At 41.1% G+C, this 19,796-nt stretch overlaps 1 protein-coding gene across 1 annotated transcript in view; it reads left to right on the top strand.

Annotated features, from left to right (window-relative positions):
* LOC309975941 (AP-2 complex subunit beta-like) overlaps window positions 1-19,548 on the top strand; it is a 59,812-nt gene extending 40,264 nt beyond the window's left edge. Inside the window, 2 exon segments of the mRNA XM_082861308.1 lie at window positions 61-320; window positions 17,028-19,548. Of these exon segments, the coding sequence (XP_082717434.1) occupies window positions 61-320; window positions 17,028-17,109 (342 nt within the window). The 3' untranslated portion in view covers window positions 17,110-19,548.
* Window positions 19,549-19,796: the final 248 nt, after the last annotated feature.

The raw sequence follows: 19,796 nt of genomic DNA, 5'->3' as shown, positions 1-19,796 counted from the left end.
TTGGCTTTCTGTATGGAGAAAGGTTACATTTAAACCTTCTTGCCATTGCCTTTTCATTAGGATTCTGATAATCCTGACCTTCAAGACCGGGGCTCTATTTATTGGCGCCTTCTCTCAACTGATCCTGTCACAGCCAAAGAAGTAGTCTTGTCTGAGAAGCCACTGATCTCTGAGGAGACAGATCTTATTGAGCCAACTCTGTTGGATGAGCTCATCTGCCACATTGGTTATTTGGCCTCAGTGTATCATCAGCCGCCCAATGCTTTTGTGGAAGGAAGTCATGGAATCCATCGCAAACACTTGCCAGTACATCATGGGAGGTAAGCAGGTAAACTAGGTTTGAGTGAGAAGTGATTCTCTGTTTAGACGAAGTTGGTCTTCCTCAAGCTTTTATAGCCTAGAAAAATTTGCTATGCATTTGGCAAACCTACTCTACTGCCCTGGAGGCTTCATCTGAATACTAGTGACCACACACAAACAATGGGTTAAAAGGCCCCTCTGTGTTCTAACCTCAGGGTAGGTAAGGTTGTGCCTTTAGAAAATTGTGGTGAAGATTTTCTAAATGGATAAAGTTTGAAATTTGCTTAAGTTTCCAGAAAGATGAGGCTAGAAATTTTCCCAGAGTTGAAAACTTGGTAAAAAGCCTGTACAGGTGTACCACAGAGATAGTGCACTTCAGTTCCAGACCACTGTGATGAAGTGTCATGAATTTTTTTGTTGTTGTGTTTTCAGTGCATATAAAAGTTATGTCTATACTATACTGTAGTCTATTAAATGTGCAATAGTATTATGTCTAAAAAAATAGTCTACATACCTTAATTTAAAAATACTGTATTGCTGGGGCTTCCCTGGTGGTGCAGTGGTTGAGAGTCCGCCTGCCAATGCAGGAGACGCGGGTTCGTGCCCCGGTCTGGGACGATCCCATATGCCGCGGAGCTGCTAGGCCCGTGAGCCATGGCCGCTGAGCCTGCGTGTCCGGAGCCTGTACTCTGCAATGGGAGAGGCCACAGCAGTGAGAGGCCCGCGTACTGCAAAAATAAATAAATAAATAAAAATAAAAATACTGTATTGCTAAAAAATGCTTATCATCATCTGACAATTCAGGGTTGCCACAATCTTTGAATTTGTAAAGACTGCAATATCTGCAAAGTGCAATAAAATGAGGTCCGCCCATGTATACATTTAGCTATTTTTATCCTTTACTGTAACTTTGGTTCAAGCTTATGGATGAAGTTAGCAGATACTGCTTCTCTTATGCTGTAAAGCTAGCTGTTAGTGAAATAATGTTTGCAGGATTGTTTTATAAGAGCAGCCTAGATTCTGTGTAGACATAGTTGTTCAGTTGCCTGTACCTTTTTTTACCAAAATAAATTGCTCCATATCAGTAAGGAAATGCTATTATGAACAGACTGTCAGGTAACATGGAACTCTTGCTTTATAGATAACCTTAAAACTTTAATTTGGGAGCGGCAGTACTCTAATAAACTCTTATAATGGGTATCTTGGAATCTTTTCAGAATCTCCCTTCATTAATTATAATAAACCTCAAATCTAAGTAGAATTTGATCTCTGAGTGGTTAGAGTATCTGCACTTGCACCGTTTCTGAGTGTCTCGTATTGTCTAATATATATTGCTGTTTCAGTGGTTCATGAATAGCCAGAGTATAGGATTTATTGCTTTACAAATTAGTGTAGTCAACGTTTACAATACTGTAGCTCTGTTTTGACAGACTATGGGCACAGATAAACAAAAAGAAAAGGGCAGTACCCAAGAAAATGATTATTAATCTTTCATTAGCCCTTGAGTTGAACCTTTGGTTTTAGGGCAGTGCTGTGATTTTCACCCAAAGGCAACTTGTGGTTTCATGAGGATCAGGCCTCGTTACAGGGTGTTTGACCTCGTAGGCAAGCATATTTAACATTCGCTAGATATAACCATTTAACTTCTAAGTACATCTCCCAGCCTGTGCTTCAAGTTTTGATAAATAGATACGGACTTTCTGTTGTTTGCCATTTAAATTACCTTTCTCCTGATAACTTTGACCCTCAAATGGGATGGGGAAAGTGAAACAAATCAACAAACAAAAACAACTCTTCCTAGAACACAAAGAGAGAACCAATATGTAAAAAGAAGCACAGTCTCTTACATAAGGTCTTTATCAGATTACTAGCCTTCAATTTGTTACCGTCACAATTCCTTATGTGGTTCCTTTTTGGATGACCTTTTTGTCCATTTGTGCTTGTTTTGGGTTTTTGGGGTTTTTTTTGCGCTACGCGGGCCTCTCACTGCTGTGGCCTCTCCCGTTGCGGAGCACAGGCTCCGGACGCGCAGGCTCAGCGGCCATGGCTCACGGGCCTAGCAGCTCCGTGGCATGTGGGATCCTCCCAGACCGGGACACGAACCTGTGTCCCCTGCATCGGCAGGCAGACTCTCAACCACTGCACCACCAGGGAAGCTCTGGTTAAAGCTTTTTGTAGAAACTTTTGTCTTGTCCAAGATCATAGAAATCCTCTTGGTTTTCCCCTTCACATTTATGTCTGATTTATCTCTAATTTTTGTTTATGTTGTGAGGTGTAGGAGTCAAGGCTCATTTTTGTCTCACGCAGCTATTCAGTTGACCCGGCACCATCTATTAAGATCATTTCCCCCTGCCTAGTCCATTTAACATCTCTTGGAACTCACCACTTCGTTTTTATTTTTACAGTGTTGTGGCAGTAACGGTTTAGGTCACTCTTAGCTCATCTTCATGTCCATTCTCCCAACTTCAGTCCATTATACACACAGCTGCTTGGGTAATGTTCCTCTAAATGTTCATTTTAGTTCTTTGTTCAACAAATAAAAGTGATTGTGCATTGCCTATCATATAAAAATTAACTCTCCAGACCTTTTTTCAGAGTTGTATTTCCCTCATCTTCACTTCCCCCAAATCTTACCAATTACAGTGTCTGCTCCTGCCATTATAATTTTTTCACCACCCCTCAAGTCAAATTGTTCATTTCTGTGCCTTTGCACAAGCTATCCTTTCTTTTTCTGAAGGTCTCTCCCTGGTAGTTCCTCATAACTATGCTGTTTTTGAAAATGTAGCCATAAAACCATTCTCAGAATCTTTTGGGATCAGCCCCACCTGGTTCTGTTTTGCTTCTCATCTATATCCTGTCAGTGTGCAGACACACAATACTCATTTCTGCTTTTACACAGTGAGTGTGCTTTTCACTTGTTCTGTGAATGCTGGTTTTTTATTTGTTTGTTTGAGTATAAGTTATTTGAGGACAGGAAATATATTTCCTTTTTTATTTTTTTAAAAAAAGATGTATTTCCCCAGAGTTCTCATTACAGTGCTCCCTTATAGAGTAGGTGCTCAATTAAAATTGATTGACTGATGAAGTTATATAGTATAAGAGTTTTTTCCCCCTCCTGTTTTTGTATATCTGATCTTCACCCATTGCCTTGTTACTATGTCCCAGGTGAAACTGACTTTTCTCTTTTCCCCTCTTTCTGTGTGTGACTTGCAACACTGTTGCGGGTGACAGCTCTGTTGGCACCACCACTGCCACCAACCTGGAACAGCCTCAGGTTATCCCCTCTCAAGGTGACCTTCTGGGGGATCTTTTAAACCTTGACCTTGGTCCCAGTCAATGTGCCACAGGTATCCTCCATGCAGATGGGAGCAGTGGATCTCTTGGGAGGAGGACTAGATAGTCTGGTAAGCATCTTTCTTCTTTCTTTTGGTTATTTAAATTCTTTTTACTTTTAAATTTCTGGGGTTATTTTTAATTCTTGATATGCTGAAGAACTTTAAATTATTCCGCTTTTTAGAACTAGACCTTTCCTTGATGAGCAGAGCAATGTCCTTTGATAAAGGACAGGATTATTTTTTCTAGAGATTTAATTGATACTGTTCATCATTGGTATGGGATATGTCTGCAAGTGTACATGATTATTTTGTTGTCCTGCCTCTGAATGGAACTTTTGATGTTTAACCAACCTAGTCACCTTTCCAGAGCTTATTGTTGCTCCTGCTGCTTAACTCTGGATAGCCCCTGTAATTCCCCTTCTGACCTGAACATCATTCAGATGACCTCATAGTGATCATCCTATTTTGAGGCTTTCAAACTTTTGCCTTTTTTGTATTTTGTTGGCTTATGCCTTGTCTAATTCCAAAAGGTTCATTGGAGCCATTTGTGTTATTTTAAAAAATGTATCTTACTTATAGTTGAGAAGTACTTCTTTTTTTTTTTTTTCATTGCAGTATGCAGGCCTCTCACTGTTGTGGCCTCTCCCGTTGCGGAGCACAGGCTCCGGATGCGCAGGCTCAGTGGCCATGGCTCACGGGCCCAGCCGCTCCGCGGCATGTGGGACCTTCCCGGACCGGGGCACGAACCCGTGTCCCCTGCATCGGCAGGCGGACTCTCAACCACTGCACCACCAGGGAAGCCCGAGTAGTACTTCTTGATTGGTTCTTTTTTCCCCTTTTCCATCCACACCCCCCCACTCCACCCTGTCATACTTCCAATTTAATTAGCTTCCAGGATTCTAATACTAAAAGGCTCCAATGTCCAGAGTATCTGTGAATATGTGCCACCAGTGGAAGCCAATTAGTTACTGTTGCTGTAAAAGATAAATGAGAAATATTAAGGATGACCTTCCATCTGTGTATAGAAGGCCAGAAAAATAGCAGGTCTCATCACATGGCTCCCTGCAAATTAGATACTTAACTGTGGTGGAATTAGAGGGGCTTTTTTAGCTGAACACTTGAAAATAAGTTGTTCATCAACCTGATGACTATAAATATGCCCAACAAACTGATTTATTTCCCAGCATCAGAAATTGGAAGGCAATGCCATAGATACAAAAATACATATGTCTCAGAGATTACATAAACAAAACGACCTTACTTTCTGCTTCATACACTGGCATTTTCTCTTCTACTTTACAAGCAGTATTATGTCTGGGATTTATGCCAGCTGGTACAGGTACATTTACTTTTGGCCGACAGAGAGCCTAAGGAGATAGGGTTACCGTCATATCTTTGTGGGTGATGCGTTTTACTAATGGAAGTCACTGCTTCCGGAGTCTATACACTGAGCAAGCTCTGGACTCTAGCTAATGGTGACACAAATGAGCACTGCTTTTGTCTTCCTTGGGAATAAAAGCATTTGCTTTTCATTTTCATATCTCTAATGAATAGAGTTGACTGAATAGCTTCCTCGTGTGATATCCTGCGTTGCTATATAACCTCCTTAATAGACTCAGGAGACTGACAAATGAATATTGAAATATTCATGGAGACTCTCAGAAATCCCTTATAAACACTGAAATAGCTCATCCTATTCTGTTGACACATGAGCTACAAGTTAAATGTTACATCCTCCCCACGGTTATGCCTTACCAACCCTGCTTATTTCCCTAGTGGTTTACGACATAGTGGACTTGCTGAACCTAAGAAGACAAAGAAATTAAGTTTGAAGGATGGAGGGGAGAAAGAGGCTCTATATTTTGATGTTGACTGGCCCAGGATTCTGTCTTCTTGTTTCTTAACCCACTTTAGCATGGAAGGGAAAGAAACATGTTATTTCCATTTGGCTTTGTATCAGCTCTTGCTGGCCCTTAAAACTAGTGAGTTTTCTCCTTATATTTTACACAGCTTAATCCAGTCATGTGTCAGAATTTTGGCAAGTTTACATCAGATAGAAAAACAATTAGAACTTTCTCAGATTGTAGTAGCCCAAGTCACACATGGGCCTTTTTTTATTTTCTTTTTTTGCAAAGGATATTCTCTTTGGGGTGGAGAATAAATTGTTTTTATAATTGGATGTCTAAATATTATACAGCCTTTGCTAGGTAGGCCCAGTAATGTTTCTGTGTAACTCTAAATTTTAGCTTATTCTGACTTTGGGATTTAAAATGGTATAATTGGTGTTATAGCCCCAGAAAGTGTTTACATGCAGGTTTCTTCAGCTTATTCTGTGATATAAATATGTCCCAGAAATCAAAATGAGGAGTAAAAGCCCTTCTTTTTGCTTTGGATCTGTATGTAGTTAAATATATATCACTCAAAGAACCAAGATTCCTTTTAAGAGAACATCACAAGGAAGAGGCCTAAATCTGGCTGTGTGAAAGACGAGTTTCTGTGGCAGCAGTAGTCTATGCCAGTTTTAAAATGCTTTTATTGTTCTTACGTAAATTATCTAATTTAAAGAGGAAAATCGTTCTCAAAGTTTTTACTTAGTCTATACAGATAGTGCTGTTTCTTGAATGAATTGTTGCCTTACAGTAGTGCTTCTCAAGCTAATGTGTACATAAATCAACTGGAGATCTTGAACAAGACAGATTCTTATTGCTCTGGGGTGAGACCTAGGAGTCTGCATTTCTAACAAACACCCAGGTCTCTGGACCACATTTTGCATAGTAAAGACATAGAGTATCTGTGGTCACTGTGAACCACTTCACTTTAGTGTTTGAATAGCTGTTGGTAAACCCAGATGCCTTGTTCTCTTGGCTTCAGTAGTAAACACACTCCTGGAAAGGGGGCTCCTACTCTGCCTCAGATTGAGAGAGGGCAAGAAACTCTTGAAATTATTTTGTTAAAGGTCTGTCTTTCACTCTCTAGGAAGAAGAATGTTGCTGGGTGTGGTAGAATTTGACCCAGGTCCCCATTTAAAATATGGCCTGGATTAGAGTTATGTGATTGTCTGGCAAGCAGCACTCAGGTTACGTGGGTATTCACCTCAGAACAGCTCTCAGCAGCGTTTTTGCTGCTTTTATCACTGGTTTCTAACAGAACCTTACCCATAGAGGTCAGTGGTGTGCTGCTAATGAAGCGTGGCAGCTACTAACATTTTATTTCAAACTTTGTGGTTCTCACTCTAGCTGCATAATTGGTATTTAAAAATATATATTGTCAGCGTTTGGACCCAACCCTAGAGCAATTAAACGGAATTTCTGGGAGACAGGACCTTAGACATTGGTATTTTTTTAAAAAAATCGAAGTTATTTTAATTTTGCAGGCAAGACTGAGAATATTGAGCCAAATGAAGCTCCAGATGAAGTTAGGTAGAGATGTTACAAAATTGATCTTTAAACCAAGGCAGTGATTTCCACAGAAGAATTATATTTTGGTGAGCCTCTGGCACCTCCTACAAAACAGACCTCTCTGACTTTACCTTTCTTCTGCCTCCTACCCCTCCACACCCTCACCCCCTGACCCCAGGACGTTTTCCTGTTGTGATTTGCTGTTAGGTGATCCAGCCTACCAGAAATTGGCCAAGGGTTGAATTTGACCGATTTAGATTTAGTTGCTCATTCCCAGGGTTCTTCTCACCCTTGTTCATGTTCCATAATTGGAGACTGAAAATTGTCTTGTATTTTGGATTATCTACCCATTTTCTGTTCCTCTGTTTTAAAACTTGATATTCACTAGAGGATAATATTACTCTTCCATTTTCACATCCTGGTGACCCTCCCATTAGATCTTGTTTGCCCTCTTTCATCATTGCACTTGTGAAGTTTTGAGATTTAGTGAGTTGTGACTTTTCTAGAACTGTCATTCAGGAAATACTTATCAATTTATTTATTCATTATTATTATTTGTCACAAGCTACCTGAAGGCTCCAGCCTTCTTCCATCAATAATCGTGACTCATATATAACAGCTGTGATTCTTAAACCAAAGAGTGAAGTAGGTATATTGCTATGATGTAAAAAACACACACACACACGTGCACACCATTCCCAGGTGACTCTTAGATGGTGTTTTTCGTTGTTGTTTGGTTTTTTGTTTGTTTTTGGAGACAGGTACCTTTGAAAATCATTGATGTAGGCAGAGCTTCAGATTTGTAAAAATGATGCTTCTTCATCACAACTCTCAAATCAAAATGGATTTCCTACATACTCTTCACTTTCCTCCTTAGTTTTTGCTTGCCCTTTAGTGTATTCTCTTTTGCCTAAATGTAGATAGTTTCCTCCTTCTGTTAGTGTAAACTTAACTGTCACCTTGATGTGGAATGCATTCAGGTAATGAAACTCTGTGTATAGAGTAAGATAGTATCTGTGTATAGAGCAAGATAGTATACTATTTAAACGTTATTAGGGTTTTTGTTTCTTTGTTTTAGAAGCAGTATAGGTGTCTTTTTATGCCCCTGCTACCAAATCTAAGAAACTCCTCATCTTGGGTAGTGTGACATTTCTGACGGTGGTGCAGATCCTTCTGGTTTGGTGTAGTGTGAGAGGTGACCCGGCACCCAAGTATGTAAATCTTGCATACATGTTATAAAGATACAGCATCTGCTAATGAGTTTGACATCTCTGAGGATCGCTAGAGTAATAATTGAATCTCAGTTATTTGTTGCCATTACTTTCAGACTGTCAGCAGACTGTCAGGCCTTGGCTAAATTACGGCCTTCTGTTTATCCAAGGTGCTGTGCATTATTCTATTTAGAAAAATGGTGCTATTGTGCATCAAGAATAGAAAGGAAGCATTATCCAGAGTGCCCTTTCTGTGTGCTGACGAAGGGTTTCCTGCCAGAGATATGTGCTTCAGTGTGCCCAGCTAGGATGGAGTAGAAGAGAGGAGAAACTGCCTTTTCCTGACTCCAGTGTATGTTTTTCAGAACCTCCTACCCTGTTTCTTACAGGTTTTTACCTTCCAGATATTTCAGCTCATGAACTATTGTAGTAATGATTTTGAGGGTTTTTTTAGCCCATGGGAAATCCGTTGTACATACTAGTTTTGCATCTTCATATCTCTTCCTCCGGAAAAGAGTTGCTGTGATTTAAGAGCTTAAGTTTTAGAGTTGGTAGTCTTGTGAAGACAGTTTTGTAAATTGTAGCCTAATTTTGCCTGATAAATTCTTCAGTGGCTCTTGTAACCACTGTCTTTTTTATCAATGCATAGATTTAGTGAAGGCTGGCCTCAGGCAGTGTTGGGCATAATTACCAAATACTGAGTGCCTATTTCTGTGCCAGTCTCTGTGCTAGAACTTTTATAATTCCTAATCCTAAAAATAAGTCTGCAAGGTAATTGGTATTGGGTCCCATTTTACAAAAAAACTGAAGATTGCATAGCAAGTAAGACTCAGAGTCAGGATTTTGAACCGAGACTTCTTCAAAACTTTAAAGTTTATATGCACTTTTCCACTGTCCTGTGATTCCTCCAGTTTTTTTGTTATTGTCATTTTCCAGAATAGAATTCAGTCTCACTTAACTTTGGTCCTTCTCAGACTAGGGTACACAGTCTCTGGAGTACACAGCAGAGTACAGGGTGCATTTGAAGCTGCAGGATAAACCTGGTTCATCATCTTGCAGTGTCAGTCTTACTTGATGGTAAGGAATGTAAACACACTGTATTACAGCTTAGAATGTAAAATTGCATGAATGTTTAAGATAAAACACAAGGCTTGTTTGCCCTAGGCCTCTCCATGCTATACCTCCCAGATGCCCTGTGTGTGAGTTTGGGCTAGCTTATCATTAGGAGGCACTTGAAAGTTTGAGAAAGACTTTAGAAGTTTATTCATTAATGAGGCGAGGGATTGGATAAGTTTATACATCTCTTTCGCAGCAAAAGGAATAAGATTGCTTTCAGGTAGAGCCACAAAATCCTGTGTTCCCATCTATTTGGTGGTGAATTGTGATATAAAGCAAGTACTTTCAAGGCAAATAAATGATGCACAGGGCATTCTTGTGCTGAAAACTGGCAATCAAAACCACTCAGACAATACATTTCCTTTCTAGAAAGATCTTTGGCCTTGGGGTGGGAACGGAGGGGGTGGGGTCACTTTTTCCTCTAATTGGTTGTATTCATATGTGTTGGCAGTGTTGATGCAGATATGGTGCTCTTAAGTCAGTTGGGGAAACAGTTTTGTCAGCCTTCTGTCCATTTTGTGATAATTTTCACCAATAAAATGATTCATTTCCAAATTGTCTCCCCAAGAAATAATACTGCCATAGTGGTGCTTATATGGAAGTGCATTCACTCAGTAAATATTTGAGTGCTTATTCCTTGTCAGGCTCTATTCTATGTACTGGGAATATAGTTGTGGCGAGTCCTTACAAACATACATTCTAGTGAGGGGAGACGAATGACAAACAAGTACATAGGTAGTAATTACTGCAAAGGAAAATGAGACAGGATGCAGAGCTTCTCCTGTGGATTTTTACTGCATTGAACATTGAGTTATCTGACCTAAGAGACCAACAGTGGCCATTCTAAGGACTTTCTGTCACATTCTATTCCCTGTCCCATCTCAGGAAGTAATCTATTATATCTCCCTATTTTTCCATTGATGTAAGACGTTTTTTCCTTCAAGTTAAGGGGTCTTCTGATGATTTTGTATGATCTCAACTCATTTATGCTATTCCACATCAAGTCTATTCTCACCATGAGTTTGTCTAATAGCTTTTGCATGGTTACAGATTCTTTTCACCAATTTGATTAGTTATATTTTATGTGCTTTTCTAAATAGCTTTTTGAAGATTAAATTAAAATTTGTAGCCCAAGAGCTGGAAAACCATACTTTTACCTAGAAGACAAGATAGTGTGTGCCTTCTAAAATCTAAAAGCTAATAGGAAAAACACAGACTGATGTTTCTGACACCAGTAGGATTTTGGTATAAGTTTTGTTTGTGATCAGAATCATTGTGTACTATTTTTACATCATTCTGTTTTGACTCCTAACCAGCAGAGCTATATGACCTGAAGCATTTCTTAGACTCCTTTCAATTAAATCAGTTCTGGAAAGTGTCAAATAAAGGAGGTGATAATTCTAGACAGGAGCAAAGAAATGTGTGAGCTTAAGATCTACACCTCTAATTAAGAGAATGTCTTCAGATACTCAGCTCCAGTTTCAGAAGCAGACAGGTATATTTTAGACTGGTCAGATGGACCTCAAAGGGGCTAACCCAGAGCAGTGATTGTGAACATCTGTGGGGGGTTTGGGGTTTTGCATTTAATTTTATTTTTACTTGTTTATTTATTTTTGGCTGCATTGGGTCTTTGTTGCTGCGCAGGGACTTTCTCTAGTTGTGGTGAGTGGGAGCTACTCTTCGTTGTGCTACACGGGCTTCTCACTGCGGTGGCTTCTCTTGTTGTGGAGCACGGGCTCCAGGCGTGCGGGCTTCAGTAGTTGTGGCACTTGGGCTCAGTAGTTGTAGCTCACGGGCTGTAGAGTGCAGGCTCAGTAGTTGTGGCACACGCACTTAGTTGCTCCGTGGCATGTGGGATCTTCCCGGACCAGGGATTGAACCCATGTCCCCTGCATTGGCAGGCGGATTCTTAACCACTGGGCCACCAGGGAAATCCCATGTGGGGTTTTTTTTTTGTTGTTGTTCTTGTTTTGTTTTCGGTCTGCTTGGTGGCCATGTCAAGACTTTTCCTTTTCTTGGAGTCAGGCAGACTTGGTCCCTTACAGAACCTCAGTCTTGGGTTCTTTCCCTGTACTTCTGCTTTTGTAGCATGTTGCCATTAGATGAAGGTATTTCCTTTTGGTATGCAGACTCAGCTCTCAAACTTTTGACTCAGCCTTGTTCTGCAGCAGAGCTCATGCAACTGTGCTGAAATCCCTTTAGCCCATAAAATAAGTCACCATGAAATTACTATTTTCCATCCAATTACTGAATGAACAGTGCAGCGACACATCTCCCTGGTTCAACATGAACTGAACCTATTTCAGCACTACTTCAGGCATGATAAAGCACCTACTCTGTGGCAGTAGCGAAATGTTAATGTTATTCTTAGTGCCATTTAATGTGATTTAGATTGGGGGCTGGGGAAGCTTTACCACTAGCAGAAATTTTAGACTTGGGTATCAGCTATGGACCTGTAGGAAAATTCTGCTCAGTTTTCAGCATTTGAAGTGTTCTTTTCCTGAAATTGGCACCTCTCCTTCATCTTCCTATATCCTGATTTAGTTGGTCTATAGTTGACATTATTTCCTTCATGGAGAAAATAGCGGCCTCATTAAGGCAGTCCTGGGATTAACGGGAAATGGACAGCTCCAAAAGACACTTAAAACGTACACAGTATTTTGACACCTAAGATTGAGATTAAAGCCATGCCTTATGCCTCTGGCACTTTTCACTCACCTCTCCCAGCTTACTGGATAATAGATATCACTGAAATTTTACAAGTCCAGTTTGACTGATTTTGTATCCTACCTGATTAGTAAGTATTACCAAACAGATGAATCTTGTCTGACTCCAGATGATATCAGCAACTGAACTGAAATGGTTAGTGGCTAGTTCAGGCCAACATGACAACGACATTGCTGTGCTTTGTTCAGCTTTCTTTCCTCCCCCACCCTCGATTAATATCTGCATCACCCTGCTTGTTGCTGTAGATAGGAGAGGCCCTCACTGGGGAATTGGCTCCCATCCTTGCTGACATCTCCCTGTTAGTTACTCTTGCCCAACACTGTGCTGTCACCTGTGTCATATTTTCAGACAGGAAGATGATAACCTCCCTTAGAAACTTTTCAGTCAAAAGGAAAGATGCTGAATAAAGTCTGAGTAAGCTATAGTTTTGCTAGTTAGAAAACATATTGAAATTGTCCTTTCCTTTTGCTCTCTGGACATAGCACAGTTATGTGAACCTTTATATTTCTGGCTACATGTCTCTAACACCCTTTGGATTCTGTCTCTGTAAGATCAAGAGTTCTTGATTGTGGGTTGCAGCTGAGTTGTATTTGATAAGCTGAATGTAAATAAAGGAGTATCAGAATTACTTTTCAGTTTCTCTTACATGTTTTTGAGTAAAATTGACAAGCAGCATGGTGGGGAGGAGGGGGGGAGTACATTTAGATCCTGTCCAGCTAAGATAATATTCATATAATACTCAAGTATAATAAGAATGAAATCTAAGAAAATAAGGGCTACAAATGGACTTTATTTCCTTTGGAAATAACACCACTAGTGAGTACCTTTTCTCAATGCCTTTTATTTAATGTAGCATATTTGATAATACTGCCATTTCTCTTCCAGTGTGTTTTTTCTTTCTTGCCATCGAGTGCCAACAAGGTCCATAAAGAATTCCATCTCTTTCAAGCTTCAGTTGTGAGATAGGCCAGAAGGGAGGAGAGTTGCTGGGGAGAGGATGTGTAAGCCCATCAGAAAGTCATAAAACTAAATCAAAATCAGCATCAGGACAAGTGAGACATTCTGCATCATTCCCTTCCTTAGAAAGAGTTTTTCTTGGACTTCCCTGGTGGCACAGTGGTTAAGAATCCTCCTGCCAATGCAGGGGACACAGGTTCAAGTCCTGGCCTGGGAAGATCCCACATACAGCAGAGCAACTAAACCCGTGCGCCACAACTACTGAGCCTGTGCTCTAGAGCCAGTGAGCCACAACTACTGAAGCCCGTGTGCCTAGAGCCCGTGCTCCACAACAAGAGAAGCCACCACAATGAGAAGCCCGCGCACCACAACGAAGACCCAACGCAGCCAAAAATTAATTAATTAATTAATGTATAAAAAATAAATAAATGGGGTTTTCTTTCTTCTTAAGTTCTAGCTTCCTTTTCAGTTCAGGAGTTAGTGTCAAAGTAATTCCTGAACATATATTCTTGTCTGATTCCAGATCATAGTTAATTCTCTAAGGCAATGGTTTTCAACCTTGTCTGTACATTAGAATCACTAGGGCAGCTTTTTAAAATTCTGATGTCCAGGCTACAACTCAGAACAATTAAATCACTATGGCTGGGATTGAGACTCAGGCATCAGTACTTCTAAAAATCCCCCTCCTCCCCACAGTTATACACACGCAGGTGGTTTATTCCATTGTGTATCTAAGGTTGAAAACCATAGTTAATAGAACACAATTGAAGTAGTTATTAGTAATCTTAGAAAGACTGAATCTTACTCTAAGAAACCTCCAGCTTTTTGTGATGGAGGAATTGAAAACTAAAGACTTAACCATAATCAGTTTGCCTTTGCAAACTTATTTTCTTTGACTTTTTTTTAAACACATATCTACCCTGTGCTCCAGTCTAATTAGACTACTCCTTCTTCTTCCTTTTATTTTTTTTTTAAAAAGTATTTATTTATTTATTTATTTGGCTACACAGGATCTTCATTGCCGCATGCGGGATCTTCATTGTGGCATGTGGGATCTTCGTTGCGGCATGAGGGAAGCTTTTAGTTGTGGTGTGCGAGATCTTTAGTTGCGGCATGCAAACTCTTAGTTGCGGCATGCGGGATCTAGTCCCTGACCAGGGATCAAACCTGGATCCCCTGCATTGGCAGCATGGAGTCTTAGCCACTGGACCACCAGGGAAGTCCCTACTCATCCTTCTTGATCATGCTTTTATTCCTACTTCTTAACCTTTGTTCAGGCTATTTGAGAAATAACCTCCCCCATTTTTGCATTCTATAATTTCACACTACCATGTCTTTGAAGCTTCTTTTCATTATCCTTCAGCCTAAAGGAGGCTCTTCTATTCAGAACTTTCTTTTTTTGCTTTAGTATATTCTGTATGGTTTTTGCATTCGTGTTTTGTTTTTTTGCCAGTTTGCAAAGCCTGGATCTTGTTCATCTATTGTTTTCCCCTCATTGCCTAGCATCTTTATAGTCCCCATAGTACCTTATGTCCAGCAAATGTGAGTGTGTGTTTGAATAAAAGGAATCTCATGCTTTTCAGATGTCATGCTATGGATGTGTGTTATTTTGGAAACAGGGAGAAGGTAGGTGTGTAATATCTTTTCTATTTGCTGTCATTCTTTTCCAGTTACTCGAATTCTTGGTTGTGATGACCTTTTTATCTGTATGCCTGTGATTTCTCACCCCATCCAACCAGTAAATAGTCTTCAGGACCCAGACTTTGCAAATGTTGGTTCTTTGAGGTTTGGAGTGTTCTGTAGCTTAGTGCAGAACATGCTTATTCATGCCAGTTATGAAACGCCTGGAGGTTTTGTTCTGTCGTGGTGGAAATAAACCCCATTATTTTTCAGTATATATATTATTTTTGAGATTTTGGCAACCCAGTTTTATATATCTTTCCATTGAGAAGGTAATAAATCCCCTCTCTCAAATCCTGAAGACAAATACAGTTGTTTTTTTTTTTTTTTTAACACAACCACAGCCTAGAGCTCTCCAAGTTTCTACCACTAAATGACAGACAATAAAGGAAACAGTGTTTTGTAAAGCAGACAAGGCATTTGGTGATTCAGAGGGGAATATTAGATGCACAGTGAGAACTAGGGAAGTAGCAGTACAGAATCGTAGCACAAAAACGTATTGTTTGCTTTCTGAACAGCACCATTAGTTGTGGGTATGTGTGTTTTATGTTTTTTCATGCTAGCTATTTTCAGCTTCAGTTCTTCTTTAATGCTTTTGTCCTGGAATTCAGGGTGAATTATATCAGAGCCCTGACGGGAAAAAGAGGCAGAAGTAAGACCATGTGGAATTATTTTCCTGTCGCCTAGCTAATTGCATTAGTCTAATTCTCCAATAGTTAGCATCCTTTTAAATGATCTACTCCAGATAAATCACAGCATTTTTCCGTAGCTGTATCGACTGTGGGAGAGATTTGAAGAATTGCATGCCTTCACATTTCCTGCCCAGATAGGCTATCTTCCTAACCCAGCCGTTTGCTTTCTTAGGAGAGTTCTAAACTCTAAAAATCGCTCTTGTTCAAGCTATAATTTTTGAAGCTTGAAATTGCAGCTCATTACTGGTTTGGTTCCCACTTTCTCAGTGTGGCGGCAAGTTTTGTAGTTGAAAACATATTTTAGTTTTTCTTTTTCTCCCCCCCCCCTTAAATTTCCTTTTAAAGAAAAAATAAAACATATTCAGAACATTACGACTTAGAGATATAGCTTCTTGGAATATGTAAACTCTTTAAATCCTGTTTGGGTTTGTGCCTATGTACCCCAGTAGAAAGACTGGATCTGAAACATCCCTGAGATGTCCCATCTCCATCTTTTTTCCACGTTTTCTCAAAACTCCCACACACCATCACTTCCCCTACTCAGTTCCCCTAGGTTATATTTCTTTGCAATCTAGAATTTCTTTAGGCTTTGGGAGTCAAGTTGAATAGCATGTATTCCCCGCAACTTGGTAGAGCAATTTACAGATTCTGTATGGGCATCTAGTACTTAGCTAAATGAACTCTACCTTTCTCTCCTCTCTCTCCTTTCTCTCTTTCAGCTTGGCAGTGACCTTGGTGGGGGCATTGGAGGAAGTCTGGCAGTCAGTGCCATCGGTTTTTTTCACCATGGGATGCACTGCCCCCTGTTTGATGCCTTTCCTATGCACACGTTCTCAGACCAGCCACTGCTGCTATCTAGCCCTGTACACCAGAACCTCTGTAGCAGTGTATGAAGAGTAGAAAGTAGCGTAGGGTTACTTGGATTCTTTGGGACCATACACCACATGTGGTGTAGGGGTCTCTTTAGGGATTGGCGCTCTGGTGTCTACAGAGTTCTTTGTCTTCCTGACATTAAAGGGCTAAAGGAAATGGAACCTCCCATCTTCACGAGAGAATACTCTTTTCTGTCGTCTAGAAAGAGCTTGAGCGTCAGCTGGACTCAGAGTGAGACTCTCCTCGTACGTGAGTTAGGGGGGTGTGAGTATCCATCTCCCCCAGGAGAGTTTCCTCCTAGATATTTATGCCTAAATGGGGAAATAAGACTTGCCTGGGCCCAAGCGGAAATGGAACTGCTGTCTAAGTTGGATGCTTTTCCTTCTTTCTATAGAAACAGATTCCCCCTTCATTAGGGTACCTATAGGCCTCTTGCACAGAATCATGGAAGCTAAAATTGGAAACAAACAGAAAAAACTTTGGATCACTGTGTTCCTGATCCTACTGATGACTCTCTTGATAGAACTTCTAAAGAGTGTGTGTATCTTTTCAATGATGAAAAAATAACCATGATGATTTGAAGGACAAAGAATATACGAATTAAACGCCTAAGAATATTGTAATTATGTTGTGTTCTTATTGATTTATCAATACTATTAAAATATATAGCAACATTTTAAGGACTATTAATGAGTTCTTCCTGATCTCCCTGCTCCCCTTCCCTTTTATTCCCTGCAGGTGGGACAGTCCTTCATCCCATCATCAGTGCCTGCAACCTTTGCTCCTTCATCTACTCCTGCTGTGGTCAGCAGTGGTCTGAATGACCTATTTGAACTCTCCACGGGGATAGGCATGGCACCTGGTGGATATGTGGCTCCTAAGGCTGTAAGTAAAACAACACTTTCTTAGTGGACAGGACCTGAATTATTTAGCATCTGACATTTGTGTTACTCTCACTGATAATAAATCCAAGGTTGGGGCTCTTTTTCTAGAGAATTTACGAGGAGGATGAAAGGCGGCCTTAAACCTAGCAATAAGAAGCACCATAGCATCCTTATTAACCATTTGTATAATTAGACTTAAAATTGGAAATACTAAGCATTTAGTATTTGTTCTCTAGTTTAGAAATATTGCCTAGCTTGTCAACACTGAAGTCAGTCTAGTGTAGATGTGATATACAGAGCAACAGCAGGAGGAAAGAGATGTAATAGAGAAGTAACATTTTACTTTGCATTCTTTCCACTCTCCTTTTTCCATTGGTACTGCATATGGATTCTAGAGTGCCATTGCTCAGATTTGGTTTTCATGCATTTTACTACACCTTTTTAGAGTTTTGATTTAGGTTAGTGTCATTGGTGTCCCTCTAGTCTCAGCCTCACTTGATGTCATGCTCAGACTGAAATTCAAAAGGGGAAGGGGAAACTCCCTGTAAATGAAGCATATTTCGGCCCTTGGGAATAGTGCCTTCCAGGCTAAGCTAGGTTTCTTTTAATTTTGCCTTTCTGAGGGGCAGCACGCCTGGTTGCTTTCTGAATTCTCTGCCTGCTCAACCAGCTCAGTGTGGGGGATCCCTGCTGCAGATAGTAAACCAGTTGTCCTTCACAGGAGTCCTGTCTTTGTGTACACACCCATTACATAGACTAACCAGAAATATGATTCAAAACTGAGCTATAGTGTTTTGGCACAACTTAGTAGCTTTGTTGTAAGGTTACTGCATTGGATATTATCCCCACAGACTTTTAATTGATTAAGAGATTATGTAACGTACTTGTTTACTAACATTACAGTAATACCTAGAAATGACAAATTTAAATAATGTAGAAAGATCAGGTGGAAAATTAAGTTTCCCTCTGTCCCCACTTCCCCATAAGTAGCCACTATTAACTTTTTCTGTGTCCTCTCAGAAGAAAAAAAGATCATGCATATACCTGTATGTTTGTATCCTTTAAATACTGTCAGTGGGATATACTGTTTTGCACCTTGTTTTTTCTCTACCACAGTCTTTTGAATGGCTGTATCCACTTTATTGATGTGTGCCACAACGTATTTAATCTTTCTCTTGGGATGGACATTTAGGTTATTCATCTAGTCCTATCCCCGCCCCCTTTTTTGTCATTATGATGTTACAATGAACATTCTTGTTTACGTGTATCATGGTATATTTTTGTAAGCATATCTATAGGATAAACTTGGAATGTGCTTGATCATTTAAGCATTTAAAAATAGACATTACAGGGGCTTCCCTGGTGGAGCAGTGGTTGAGAGTCCGCCTGCCGATGCAGGGGACACGGGTTCGTGCCCCAGTCCGGGGGGATGCCACATGCCGTGGAGCCGCTAGGCCCGTAAGCCATGGTGTCTGAGCCTGCGCGTCCGGAGCCTGTGCTCTGCAGCGGGAGAGGCCACAGCAGTGAGAGGCCCACATACTGCAAAAAAAAAAAAAAAAAAAAAAAAAAGACATTATAGGGACTTCCCCGGTGGTCCAGTGGTAAAGAATTCACCTTCCAATGCAGGGGTTGTAGGTTCGATCCTTGGTTGGGGAACTAAGATCCCATATGCCACCGGGCAACTAATCCCACGCACCACAGCTACTGAGCCTGCATGCAACAACTACTGAGCCCGCGCATCTCAACTAGAGAGCCCATGTGCCACAAACTACAGGGCCCATGCGCTCTGGAGCCTGTGGTCCACAACGAGAGAGAGATCAACACACCACAACTAGACAGAAGCCCACGTGCCACAGCGAAGAGCCCGCGCAGCAACAAAAAGATCCTGCTTGCCGCAACAAAGATCCTGTGTGCTGCAACTAAGACCCAACGCAGACAAAAATAAAACAATAAATTATTTTTTTAAAAAAAGACATTACCGGGGGACCTTGAAGATGGCGGAAGAGTAAGACGCGGAGATCACCTTCCTCCCCACAGATACACCAGAAATACATCTACACGTGGAACAACTCCTACAGAACACCTACTGAACGCTGGCAGAAGACCTCAGACCTCCCAAAAGGCAAGAAACTCCCCACGTACCTGGGTAGTGCAAAAGAAAAAAAAGAAAAAACAGAGACAAAAGAATAGGGACGGCACCTGCACCAGTGGGAGGGAGCTGTGAAGGAGGAAAAGTTTCCACACACTAGGAAGCCCCTTCGCGGGCGGAGACTGCGGGGGGCGGAGGGGGGAGCTTCGGAGCTGCGGAGGAGTGCACAGCAACGGGTGCGGAGGGAAAAGCGGGGAGATTCCCGCACAGAGGATCGGTGCCGACCGGCACTCACCAGCCCGAGAAGCTTGTCTGCTCACCCGCCGGGCGGGCGGGGCTGCGAGCTGAGACTCTGAGGCTCGGGTTTCGGTTTCCGACAGAGCGCAGGGAGAGGACTGGGGTTGGCGGCTTGAACATAGCCTGAAGGGGTTAGTGCAACACGGCTAGCCGGGAGGGAGTCCGGGGCAAAGTCTGCACCTGCCGAAGAGGCAAGAGACTTTTTCTTCCCTCTTTGTTTCCTGGTGCGTGAGGAGA

This window comes from Leucopleurus acutus (assembly GCF_964270905.1).
Source record: "Leucopleurus acutus genome assembly, chromosome: 19".
In the NCBI taxonomy this organism is placed as follows: Eukaryota; Metazoa; Chordata; class Mammalia; order Artiodactyla; family Delphinidae; genus Leucopleurus; species Leucopleurus acutus.
This window is presented reverse-complemented; position numbering and strand designations above follow the sequence as displayed.